Source organism: Hyperoodon ampullatus (genome assembly GCF_949752795.1).
Source record: "Hyperoodon ampullatus genome assembly, chromosome: 1".
Taxonomy (NCBI): Eukaryota; Metazoa; Chordata; class Mammalia; order Artiodactyla; family Ziphiidae; genus Hyperoodon; species Hyperoodon ampullatus.
The window spans coordinates 223,225,231-223,239,334 of NC_136914.1; the positions used below are offsets into that span (position 1 = coordinate 223,225,231).

Here is a 14,104-nt window from a genome sequence, read left to right on the forward strand (position 1 = left end):
ACAAGAGAAGCCCGTGCACCGCAGCGAAGAGTAGCCCCTGTTTGCTGCAACTAGAGAAAGCCTGCGTGCAGCAAGGAAGACCCAACACAGCCAAGAATAAAATAAATAAAATAAAATAAAATTAAAAAAAAAAGATCCACACCTGTAAACAACAACAGGTCCAAGAGACTTCATGGCAATGGCAAATTCTATGGACATTTGCAATTTATATAAGCAGTGTCAGAGCATAGTAAAAATACACTTTAAAATCCTAAATAAAATATTTGCATATGAAGTCCTGAATTTATCAAAAGAACATTACATGGGCTTCCCTGGTGGCGCAGTGGTTGAGAGTCCGCCTGCCGATGCAGGGGACACGGGTTCGTGCCCCGGTCTGGGAAGATCCCACATGCCGTGGAGCGGCTGGGCCCGTGAGCCATGGCCACTGAGCCTGTGCTCCGGAGCCTGTGCTCCGCAAGGGGAGAGGCCACAACAGTGAGAGGCCCGCCTACCGCAAAAAAAAAAAAAAAAAAAAAAAAAAAAGAACATTACATCATAAGCAACTAGGGTTTGTCTTAAGAATGCTAAAAAGGCTCAAATTAGAAAATCCATTAATATATGTTATTACATTAACAGATTAATACAGAAAATTTATATGATCATCTCAATAAATGCCAAAATACCATTTGCTATAATGTCACCTGATACATGAACAATAAGAACTACAACAAAACTCTTCAAATTATTTAATAATCTCAAAAAAAGGAAGTCCTAAGTAAGACATGATATCCAGAAGCCATTAAATAGGAGACTCATACATTTTCCTACACTATAATATATGCTGGGCTAAAATATGGTATACACCACACCAATGCAAGATGTTAATAACAGGAGAAACTGTGGGTGGTGGGAATAGGGGGGAGAGTGGGTATATGAGAACCGTCTGCTTTCTGTTCAATTTTTTATAAACCTAAAAGTGTTCTAAGAAATAAAGTCTATTAACATAAAATATATATGTATATGTATGTATATGTACATATATCAACAAAGAGGAACAAACAACAACAAACTACAGGAAACACTTGTAACGCATTCATATTTTGTTAGTGAAATTGTAAGCTGAAGCACGGCCTCTTTTAGAAACTTTGAATTAAAATTAAAAATCCACATGCTCTTTAGTTGAACAAGTTTATTTTTATGAGTTTAACTTATAGAAATACTCATAGACATGTACCAAAATGTTCACTGCAGCTCTATTCACAATAGCCCGGAGCTGGAAACAACCTAAGTGTCCATCATCGGATGAATGGATAAAGAAGATGTGGCACATATATACAATGGAATATTATTCAGCCATAAAAAGAAACGAAACTGAGCTATTTGTAATGAGGTGGATAGACCTAGAGTCTGTCATACAGAGTGAAGTAAGTCAGAAAGAGAAAGACAAATACCGTATGCTAACACATATATATGGAATTTAAAAAAAAAAAAAATGTCATGAAGAACCTAGGGGTAAAACGGGAATAAAGACACAGACCTACTTGAGAATGGACTTGAGGATATGGGGAAGGGGAAGGGTAAGCTGGGACAAAGGGAAAGAGAGGCATGGACATATATACACTACCAAACGTAAGGTAGATAGATAGTGGGAAGCAGCCGCAGAGCACAGGGAGATCAGCTCGGTGCTTTGTGACCGCCTGGAGGGGTGGGATGGGGAGGGTGGGAGGGAGGGAGATGCATGAGGGAGGGGATGTGGGAACAGATGTATATGTATGACTGATTCACTTTGTTATAAAGCAGAAACTAATTAAAAAAAAAAAAAAGAAATACTCATAGATGAATACAAATGTTTACCTATAAATGTGTTTATTCCGGATTGTTTATAGTAGGAAGAGACTGAAAACTGCCTAAATGGCCATGAAAAGATTATAGGGACTATGACATATCCATGAAATGAAATACCAGGCAGTCATGTTTTTGAAAAAGAAGTACATTTATAAGCACTGACATGGAATGACATATTCAAAAGTGTAGTTGGTAGTGCTGTGGCAGAAAGCAACAGTGGCATGGAACAATTGGTTTTTGTTAAGGGTGTGTGTATGTGAGACAGAGACAGAGACAGAGAGAATCCATGCAGAGCCTGCCTAGAGAAGGATGCACATAAAAAAATGTCAACAGGCAGATGAATGGATAAAGAAGATGTGGTTCATATATACAATGGAATATTCCTCAACATAAAAAAGAATGAAATAATGTCATTTGCAGCAACACAGATGGACCTAGAGATTATCATACTAAATTGAGTCAGACAGAGAAAGACAAATACCATATAATATCACTAATATGTGGAATTAAAAAATGATACAAATGAACTTATTTACAAAACAGAAACATAGACATGGAAAACAAACTTATGGTTATCAAAGTGAGGGAGGGATAAATTAGGAGTTTAGGATTAGCAGATACAAACTATCATATATAAAAAGCTAAGTGACAAGGTCCTACTGTATAGCACAGGGAACTATATTCAATATATTGTAATAAACTATAATAGAAAAGAATATGAAAAAGAATATACATATACATATAAATTTACGTATGACTGAATCACTTTGCTGTACACCAGAAACTAACAAAACACTGTAAATCAACTATACTTCAATTTAAAAAAATAATAACTTAAAAAAAAAAGGTGACAGACCGGTGCTGGGAGAGAAAATAGGGACTGGAAGTCAGGGATGTGAGGGAAATTATTTTTCACTGTTTATTTTTATTTTCTTTGAAATTTTCCCATGTACATATACTTAAAAATATATATCTTAGGGGGAAGAAAACCAGGAAACTATGAATATAAGAGAATATTCTTAATTAGATAAAGGTTACCTATCTCAAACCCACAAAAACATTCAGACATCAGAGTGACACATTAGAATCAGTCCCATTAAATTCAGACATAAAATAAGGATATGTACTATTTGTGCTAATATTCAAATTGTACCTGGTACAGTAAGATGAGGGGGAGGTATAAATGCTAGAAATGATAAAAATTATCACTTTCACAAATGGTATAATTATCCACATAGAAAATCCAAAAGAATCAACTGAAAAATTATTCAAACTTTTTAATTTTATTAGAATACTTTTTATTTATTGTAAGAAGTTTATCCAGGTAGTCAAATAAATATAAGATTCACATACAGAAATCAGTAGCTTTTTTATGCATCAGACAAAACCAACCTAAAAGTGTAACTTAAACACACACACACACACGCATTCAAGATAGACACATTTCAAAATATACAGGAATAAACACAGAAAAGAAACATACCATACTTATGTAAAAAAAGTTATAAAGCTTTACCAAAGAACATAAAATAAGATTTGAATAAATGGGGAGATACACCATGGTATAAAGATGTCAATTCTCCTATAAATTAATATCTAAATTCAGGGAAATTCCTATCAAATTGCCAGTGGATTTACTTGACAAGCTTATTCTAAAATTCATCTATAAGAAAAATATTTAAATAGAAACAAGAAAATTTTGATATAGAATGATGGTGACATTGTTCATTTAAAGGGCAATATTAATGGCCCCTGAGTGGGAAAAGATGGCCAACTTCACTAATAATCAGAGAAATGCAAAATAAGAAAATAACAAGATACCATTTTTTTGTCCTTAAATATCCTTAAATATCTAAAAGATAATTTGAGGGGGGAGAGAAACAGAAACTCACAGATACTGTTGATGGAAGTTTAATTGGTCCAGACTGTTTTGAAGGTGGTTTGGCGGTGTTTATTAGTACTCTGTGCCTATGGGCCAACTTGGCACTAAGAAGGTAACGTTCAGAGATGACTCCAGAGCACATTTAAACATGCACCCAAAGAGCCCGATAAAGCATGTTCATGTAGCACCATGTCTGACAGCCAAAAATTAGACACAATTCAAAGGCTCATTAGTAAGATAGTTTTTTAAAACATGGTACATCCATACTAGGGGATACAGTGCAGTAGTTTACTCATACTGACACTGCAAGAACTTCAAGATCAGTTATGTACTCCAAGAACATATGTACTGTGTAATACAGTTTATGTTCAAAATTTGTACGTATTAATAGTTATGCACATGCATGTGATTGTAAAAGCACAGAATAAAAACAAATGGTTAGGGACTTCCCTGGTGGTGCGGTGGTTAAGAATCTGCTGCCAACGCAGGGGACACGGGTTTGAGCCCTGGTCCAGGAAGATCCCACATGCCACGGAGCAGCTAAGTCTGTGCGCCACAACTACTGAGGCTGCGTGCCACAACTATTGAAACCTGCGTGCCTAGAGCCCATGCTCCGCAACAAGAGAAGCCACCACAGTGAGAAGCCCGTGCACTGGAAGGAAGAGTAGCCCCCGCTCGCCACAACTAGAGAAAGCCCGTATGCAGCAATGAAGACCCAACACAGACAAAAATAAATAAATTAAATAAATAAAATTAAAAAAAATGGTTAGCTTACTTCTGGGGACAGGACAAGGATTAGAGATGTGGTGAAATCAAAGGGGACTTCTGCGTTCTCGGTTTGTTTGAAATTTCAAGATGAAAATGTAAACCTATATTAATTATGTAATTTAAAACCTCTCCCAAAAGTTAATGTGGCAATTTCAAAATTTAAACACATTTTTGTTTAAAACACATTCACTTAAAATGTGTATGTCATCACGTATCTTTATTTTATAAGGACCTGAATATTTTTCAACCTTATTAAAACCATAAAAATACTTTAAAGGTGGGGGAGTGGCAACATTACTTGTTGCCTTTCTGGTTTCTCTATATAAGGACTTTATGTTATCACTGCAAGAAAACTTCACCTCAGCATTGAGGCACATACAGTCTATATTCTCTAATCCTAAACAAATCTTATGTCAAACCTCAGTGCTGTAACAGAAAATACATACTTTTAGAATGTGTGATGAAATAACAATATTGCAAAACTCATCAAGAATCTTCTGGAAGGGTTAGGGCTCCAGTGGAGAACCAGCCTTTTTGTTAATCATGAACCTTACTTTTGGATTCTTTTTCAAATACTCTGTATAGCTTTGCTGGGGAATAAATTTAAAAGTGTTCCATAAATCATTATAATGTCTTGGAAAGCGTCTGAAAATTGGGACCACCACAGCTTCCTGACAGACATATGATATTTGGTTATTTGAAAAGCCATCGAGACAAGATGGAACATAGTCACATGCCCAAAGATTGAAATTTCTTGAAATGTGTTGCCTTTTTTCTGGGGAGATCTTCTTACATCCCAGGCCCTGGAGAAGAATCACAAGAAGGTTAGGAGAAAAATATTCAAGGTCACACAGTTCAGATGTCTTTAGTAAAACCACCTTCATGACATCTTATCTCTAAATGCACAGTATGACCACCCTTACAAGAGACATCCTTTATCAACCTGTTGAAGGCTATAAATTGACACTCACAACATCCTGGTTCTCGCAGCCTTCCACTCCCACCAAGAGGACTGGACTTCTAGAGACATGGGGGGCAAAACCAGAGAGACCACAGCCTGGACTCCCTGGGACCCCAAGTAGGTTCTCTGCACCCAGGTGGCTCCTCAGCATATCCACCCCAGGCTGCATCTCCAGCACTCAGTGGGATGGTTCTTACACCGAGAGATCCAAAGATTCTTTCCCATCCCAGAGGATTCCCAATGAAGAAAGCAGCACCTTTGGGTCTCTGATCACAGGCTTCCTCATCAACTCTTACAAATGTGGCCATTAGAAAATTTTAAATTACATATGCGCTCGCAATCTCTTTTCGTTGCCCAGTGCTTTGTTATCCACCACTAACCAGTGCTATCAGACTTTATTTTCTTCAGTGCTGGGGAAACACCACCTCCGGAGAATAGACAACTGCAGTTATTAGGAAGTCCTTCTTTATATCATGTAAGCTCCCCATTCATTCCTTTGACTCCTCATGGATCCTGGCTCTGCCATCCAGAGACACACATAGGCAATCCGTCCTTCTCATGACAGATTTTCACAAGAAAGCTCACAAATGAGACAGTTTATGGGAAAGCACATTGATGAGCATGAAATTCACAAAAACCTAGGCAGAAGGAAGGCTGGTGCAGATTTTGAAAGCTACGTGGGACTCTGAGAATTTTATGCTTTTTCCCCCCCTGGTAACCTGTTATGAGGCTTTAATCTTGTTCCAATTTTGAGGTCAGTCCTCTATCTTCAACACGTCTCAGAAAATCAAGAGTCCTAATGTCGCTCCTCATTTTTTTAGCAACTTGGAGAGAAATACTCACAGAGTCGAGGTAGAGTCCAGAGTTCTGAAAGCTGTGACGATTGTCATGTACAGAGAAGGGGAAGTTGTTATTTCCTGCTTGCTGGAAAAGAGCAAGGGAAGAGGTAAAAAGGCACACATCAGAACCCCAGTATGTTTCCTGAACCCACCTACAGTGGCATGGAAGGAAGAAGGAGGAGGCAAAGTGACCTCTAAGTAAGAACTAAACCCATCAGGGCGTCCCTGGTGGCGCGGTGGTTAAGAATCCACCTGCCAGTGCAGGGGACACGGGTTCAAGCCCAGGTCCAGGAAGATCCCACATGCCTCAGAGCAACTAAGCCCGTGCGCCACAACTACTGAGCCTATGCACCACAACTACTGAAGCCCGTGCACCTAGAGCCTGTGCTCCACAGCAAGAGAAGCCACTGCAATGAGAAACCCATGCACCACAATGAAGAGTAGCCCAGCTTGCCGCAGCTAGAGAAAGCCCTCGTGCAGCAACGAAGACACAAAGCAGCCAAAAATAAATAAATTTATTTAAAAAAAGAAGAATTAAATCCATCGACAGCAATGGCACACACGGCACAGGGCGAGGTCCTGGGTGTGTGCATCAGCTCAAGGCTTTGAAACTCAACCTTATCGCTAGCTTGCTGAAAATCATAAAAAATTCTCTTTAAAACATCTTATTGAGAGACAAGGAAGGGAAAGTCTGTAGGCATGGAATTGAAAGCTGGAAAAGAATTTTGAGGCCATCTTCTTCTTCTGCCCAATAAGGATCCTAGTAGACCAGAGCTCTCTGGTCCATGGCGGCTAAATGTAAAGTTAACCCTGTTTCTCCCTCCGGCCACTTCATGCCCCTAAAGTTGCTCATGAACTGGCCAGCAAGGAAGAACGTGCATGTTAAGAACTCTGTCCACAGGGACTTCCCTGGTGGTCCAGTGGTTAAGACTTCGCCTTCCATGCAGGGGGTACAAGTTCAGTCCCTGGTCAGAGAGCTAAGATCCCACATGCCTCAAGGCCAAAAAAAACCGAACACATAAAACAGAAGCAATATTGTAACAAATTCAATAAAAGACTTTAAAAATGGTCTACATCCAAAAAAAATCTTCACAAAGCAAAGCAAAGAACTCTGTCCATAGAGGAGCCTAACTTTATTGTCTGGACCAGAGGTATTTCCTTCTAAAGACTATTTGAGGTATCGTACTGACTGGTGTATGAGGTAGGATGCTACCAGAATTTAGGGGTCCAGGGAGGGCAAGCGAGCAGTTCCCTCCGAGAAAGAGTTGTCTGGTGCCAGCGGTGCCACCCCCTTGAAGAGCCAGGGGGGCACATGGCCAGCCCTCAGGACTCACCTTCTCCCGCACTTTGTAGATCAGCGGTAGCTTCTCCTCCACTTGCTGAGATAAACGTGGACTATTGGACTCTTTTAACATGGTACGTGTGATGGATTCTGGTGTCTTTTGCATTAGTCCAATGTGAGGGAACTGGAAAAACAGCACACGCCTTGATTAAAACCAGACACATCTGAATCTCTAAGCCAAGTATCAGGGCTTCCTCTGTAAAGGGATTAAAATGCAATTTGGGTGCTTCAGGCATGCGATGGAAATGGCATAATTTTTGTAATTTTCAAGTATTCTTTCCAAGACAAAAAATACTGTCATGGCCCGAGGCCACCACTGCCGGTTGTTTCAAGTTACAGGGGCCACCCTGCTGCTCGGAGCCTGGAAATGTTTCCGAGGCCTGGTGAGGAGGGTGTGGCCCCGTGAGAGGGAGTTGATGTGCTCTGAGGAGACAGAATGCATTATTTGAGATCTTCCTTGTGGTCGGGGAGCTCTCTGCACTTGGGGCCAAGGATTCAGCCCATGTTCACGGGGGTGAGCCAACCTCCTGCAGGTATGAAGTGGACCTTAGGACACGGGGGAGGGGAGGAGAGAAGGGTCGCATTGAGTCTCCACGGAGAATGGAGAATGGAGAATGGTAGAGGGTGGGAAGCTTATTTGGATGGCTGGGGGTGGGCTTTAGTATCTCTCTATGAACAGAAGAGAAGGAAGCAGGACTGGGCCTAGGGAGGCAGTTCCCACAAAGGCCTGGACCAACCCCACAGGGAGCTCTAGACATGGGTGCCTTCTCAGAGTCAGACTGATGGAGTGAGAGGACTGGGCCCTTGTGAGCCTTTGTCAATCAGTCACTGGGTAGAAGAGGACGGTGGGGACCCAGGAAGTGACCTTGGGGCAGCAGCTCTTTTCAGCCAAGGAATATCTAAGGGTGGACCTCCCAGGCCACACTTCCAGCAGCTGCGCAAGCAGTCCATTCCTGAATTCCCCCTGAAGAGGGACGCGAGTGGTGCTTGACTGCCACTGTAGCTCACCCCAATTTTATATAAACAGCACCTCTTAAAAGCCACCCCAACAAAGTGGACTTTGAAGCAGGGATCTCAAGGAGAGGAATATGAATGGAAACTACAATACAAACAGAAGGCAAGACCCTGACTCTTAGTGAAAATTCCTGAAAAGGGAGGAAGCATAACGTGGTGGTGGGTCACAGACAGTAGACTGAAACGCCCTGAGACCAATCCCAGCTCTCTCTCCCACGAGGTCAGCCTTCCGCAGGAGACTTAATTTTTCGAGGCCGCAGTTTCTTTATCTGTAAAATGGAAATAACAATACTTATTTGATAAGGTAGATCTGATTAAGGGAGAAAATGCACGCACCCAGAGAGTGTTCAATAGCTGTTGGCAGGTTCTATTTTTGCTCACAGCTGTCCCCTCCCTTGTCACCAAACCCATTGTCACACCCAAAGCCAGTCCTTCCTTCTCTTTGGGATTATAATGATATTGGCTAACACTGCCATTCTCTCCCATTCTTTCTCAAGTCATGATATAACTGCACATATAAGTATGGCTTTTGTTTAATTTCTGCACAAGAGTGTGTTTAGTATGCTACTATTTATGTCAAAAGGTAGAGAGATTATGTCATCTATGTGGTATACTTGGTGGGGCATTGTTGGCAGCGAAAAGGAGAACCAATCATCCAGATGACACATAGCCTCAGGGGGATCTTGTAAACTCAGTGCTGAGTGGAAAGAAGAAACAAAATGAGATCTATAACCCAACACCATTTATGTAAATAAATAATCCATGCACACAAAACAACAATACATAATTTACAAGAACTCATCTCAGTAAAAGAACTCCCATTATACACGTGTGAATAGCTGCCTGTGGGGCGAGCAGAGTAGGAACAGGGATCAAGGGCAAGGAGACAACCACACAAATCAACACACCATCATGTGGACGGGCTCCTCCATGGCCAAGTGACAGGGTCACCTCGGAGGAGGGCACCAGGGAAGGAAGAAGACTTTTTTGCCATGGTTTATATGTTTCTTAATGAAATGCATCTATTAATTGTCTCATTTTCCCAACGAAAATAATTGTATTTGTTTCTGATTAGAGTTATAATACATGCTTATGGTTTTTAAAAGTTCAAACAATAAAGAAAAACATAAGGAAGGTAGTAGAATTCCCGTGAAATCCCATCACTCTTTCCCCTTAACTCTTTTTTTTTGTTTTTGTTTTTGGCTGTGTTGGATCTTCCTTGCAGTGCGCGGGCTTCTCATTGTGGTGGCTTCCCTTGTTGCACAGCATGGGCTCCAGGCACGCAGGCTTCAGCAGTTGTAGCATGTGGGCTCAGCAGCTATGGCGCACGGGCTTAGTTGCTCCGCGGCATGTGGGATCTTCCCAGACCAGGGCTCGAACCCATGTCCCCTGAATTGGCAGGTGGATTCTTAACCACTGCGCCACCAGGGAAGTCCTCCCCTTAACTCTTTGGTGACCAACTTCGTCATGCATCCTTGTGCAACTGTACACCCATATATATGCATAATTTGCATATATAGGATCGTATTATAAATGTGGCTTCAAAACATAAATTTATAAAATTATAAATGTGACCTTTTTATTTATTTATTTTCCTGATCTCTGTTTTATTTATTTTTATTATTATTATTATTTTTTGTGGTACACGGGCCTCTCACTGTTGTGGCCTCTCCCGCTGCGGAGCACAGGCTCCGGGTGCGCAGGCTCCGCGGCATGTGGGATCTTCCCGGACCGGGGAACGAACCCATGTCCCCTGCATTGGCAGGTGGACTCTCAACCACTGCGCCACCAGGGAAGCCCCTGTTTTATTATTTTTTTATTTGAATTTTATTTATCTATTTTTTATACAGCAGGTTCTTATTAGTTACCTATTTTATATGTATTGTGTATATGTCAATCCCAATCTCCTAATTCATCCCCCCACCCCCACCCACCCCGCTTTCCCCCCTTGGTGTCCATACGTTTGTTCTCTACATCTGTGTCTCAACTTCTACCCTGCCAACCGGTCCATCTGTACCATTTTTCTAGATTCCACATATATGCGTTAATATACGATATTTGTTTTTCTCTTTCTGACTTACTTCACTCTGTATGACAGTCTCTAGGTCCATCCATGTCTCTACAAATGACCCAATTTCGTTTCTTTTTACGGCTGAGTAATATTCCATTGTATGTATGTGCCACATCTTCTTTATCCATTCATCTGTCGATGGACATTTAGGTTGCTTCCATGTCCTGGCTATTGTAAATGGTGCTGCAATGAACATTGGGGTGCATGTGCCTTTTTGAATTATGATTTTCTCAGGGTATATGCCCAGTAGTAGGATTGCTGGGTCATATGGTAATTCTATTTTTAGGTTTTTAAGGAACCTCCATAGTGGCTGCACCAATTTACATTCCCACCAACAGCGCAGGAGGGTTCCCTTTTCGCTACACCCTCTCCAGCATTTGTTGTTTGTAGATTTTCTGATGATGCCCATTCTGACTGGTGTGAGGTGATCCCTCATTGTGGTTCTGATTTGCAATAAATGCCTTTTTATAATTTAATAGTAACTTCTGGTTTCTGTTTCCTTCCCCTTCTTCTCACCCCCACCAACAACCCAGATAACAGTGATAACAATAGTAATGACAACAGCTCTAGTATAATCCTTTACAAACACCCGTACCTACAAAAGGGACTTACACTGTTTTATAAAAATTGGGCCATATGATACATACTATTTTACACCTTGCTTTTCTCACTTAACAATATACCCCAGAAATTTTTCAAAATCAACCTATACATTTCTAATTCATCCTGTATTATATATTTTTTAATGTTTTTAAACACTTTTTAAGGAAATGTAAATACTACGGAGGGCCTCCAGACTCAGAACCTTTCCCTTTTCCCCTCCTCCGATCTGATTTTCCAAGTTTTGGAAAATCAGGCCAAGGTGGAGAGTTTTTCTACATCACGAAGGATCCCTCTCACCAGCTAAATGACAACTGACTTGAGTTCATTTGTATTCTGCAAGTCTGTGGACTAAATCACTGTAAAAAAAACCGCTCTAGCATTTTAATTTCGCTCTTTTAAAATATATATTTAATGGCTATAACATGATAGCTGTGAAATAAACCCTTCTGTTAGATATTGTAACCGTGAAATACAGCTTTTTAACTAGTTGGCAGTGAAATTTTTGCTGCATTCAATCACTCAATGACTGAAATATTAAATAGGAAGGTGAAAGTGTGTGCAGAGAGCCTTTTCTACCTAGTAACAGCCAGATTACCACCAGCAAGGTCAACTGCGAAATGACTGTCACCTCCAATGTGGCAATTAGTCTCCCAAACGGGCTGCTGCTGACGCAAAGCCAACAATTTCTTTAATTTTCCCAACAATTTACTTTGGGAAACTTCATGTCAGCACGATTCTTTTTATACTCTTAGGTGCCGGCAGCAGAAAGGACCCACACCAAAGGCTCCCCACTTAAACTGGGCCCAGGTACATTCCTGGGACACCAATAGGAGATGCAATGTTCTTTCTCGATTTCTGCCTTATAACAGAACCCTGACTTTGTTTGGGGTGGCAACATGGTTGGTTAAAAAATACCCCCCCAAACTCCCTTGCAGCTAAATTGGCCATGTGACCAATTGAAATGAAAGCAGAAGTCTGTGGGTGGGGCTCGTGGGAGAGACTGTTTCCCCCAGAAAAAGGGGCCGACTTAGCTGACAGCTGCCTTCCATCTATTTATCCGTTGACTTTCCTCTCATTTATCTGCCTGAGGTGACACACTGCACTGAGGATGACAGGACAGAAGGCTGAAAAGAACCTGGGCCTTTGACAACGCCCTAGGGCAGCTGTACCAGCCCTGAACTGCCTCCCTCTGGACTGACTGTTACTAGAGAAACACAGACCCCTGTCTGGATAAGGTACCGTAGTCAGCTTTTTATAATATTCAGTCAAACACAGCCCTAACTGATACTGTAGGTGATAAAAAGAGGCCAAGCTATTTAGTCTGAGAAGCTTACGTTGTCTCTTCCTAACCAATTAGTGTATGTAGTTCACGTTATTTCCCATTTTACTTTGGCTGCCAGGAAACTCAGAGTCAGATGTTATATCCAAATAGCTACTGTTTAGGCCATATGGCCTGCATATCCATGTGACATATTTTCCCAGTCTCAGCCTCTTAAAGTATATTTAAACTGGTTCTGAATTCTTATTTATATATACTTTACTACTTTATTGTGAATATTTTCTGTTCATTACTTTAAATCTGTGAAATGGAGCAGGGTATACTAGAAAGAATATCAGTATAAATATAAATCCCTTGGAATCTGTGGGGGAGTGGTTCCCCCTATCCCACGCTGTGGGTACCAAAATCCGAGGATGCTCAGGTCACTTAGTTGCCCTTCAGTATCCATGGGTTCTGCATGGTGGACACATATACATATATATGTTACATATATACATATATTATATATTATCTATATAATAGTTAGCAAGTATTGAGTGGTTACTATGTTTCCATTGCATTATTCTAAGCACCTTTGTATGAATTATCTCATTAATCCCCACCATGGCCTCTAACCTTAGTACATTATGCTCCCATTTAACAGAAAAAGAGACTGAGATTTAGAAAGACTAAGTTGCTTAGGGTTTTTAAAGCCTTCAGGCCCAAATTTTCCAAGATGTTTTCCATTTTTCTTTTTCCTTTTAAACAAACAAATTAAAAACATTTTTTTTCTATGTATTACTGCCCTAGAAGAGGCTAGTACCACAATTTTCTCTGATACAACCAGTGGGGAAAAGAAAAGACAAAGATAACCAGCCTCATGGAGTTTATATAATAAATTATATAGTATGTCAGAAGATAGATGTTATAGAAAAGAGAAAAAGCAGAGCACACACCAATTACTGCTTAGTGAACAGTCACAAGTTGCCAGCCTGCTGAGCATTTTATACTCAGATTAATTTCATTTGATCCTCCCAAGGATGCTATGAGATTCCCATTTCACAGATGAAGGAACTGAGGCTGGGTGAAGTGATTTGCCAGACGTCATACTATGGTAAGTAGCAGAAGTGTCCTGACCACACCCACGTGGCCTAAGATGAGAGAGGGCATCATCCTTCTTACCCATCTTCCATCCTTGTCTAAAGGTGGGTTGAAGCGTCTCCCTTTGGCCATTTTCTGCAGGAAGCTGAAGGGGACTGAGGTTGGCTCTCTTATCCCTCCATTGCCTCATGAGTTCTACACCTGGGAAGTCACTCCTCCTTGCTGCTGATCTTTAATTCTCAGCCTCTACCAGGAGGGGAAGTCCGGGAGTGGTCCCTGTTGTCATAGCATCAGAGCCCACGCATCACAATGGGGGAGGAGTGCAGGTCTTCCAAGCCCCCCAAGGGCTCCTGCCTCGGGTCCCTTGCAGCTGCCGCTCCCCAGTGTGTAAGCCTCCAGGTCCCAGGTGAGGAAGCCATACACACAGATCACACAGGTGTG

General features: G+C 41.1%; 1 protein-coding gene across 1 annotated transcript; it reads right to left on the reverse strand.

The window, feature by feature from the left end:
• Positions 1–4,980: 4,980 nt before the first annotated feature.
• Positions 4,981–13,795, reverse strand: TEX36 (testis expressed 36; the record flags this gene model as incomplete). Its single annotated transcript, XM_079708604.1, has 4 exons — positions 4,981–5,277; positions 6,279–6,359; positions 7,609–7,740; positions 13,745–13,795. The coding sequence occupies 4 exons, from the start codon at positions 13,793–13,795 to the stop codon at positions 4,981–4,983; spliced, it is 561 nt and encodes a 186-aa protein (XP_079564730.1).
• Positions 13,796–14,104: the final 309 nt, after the last annotated feature.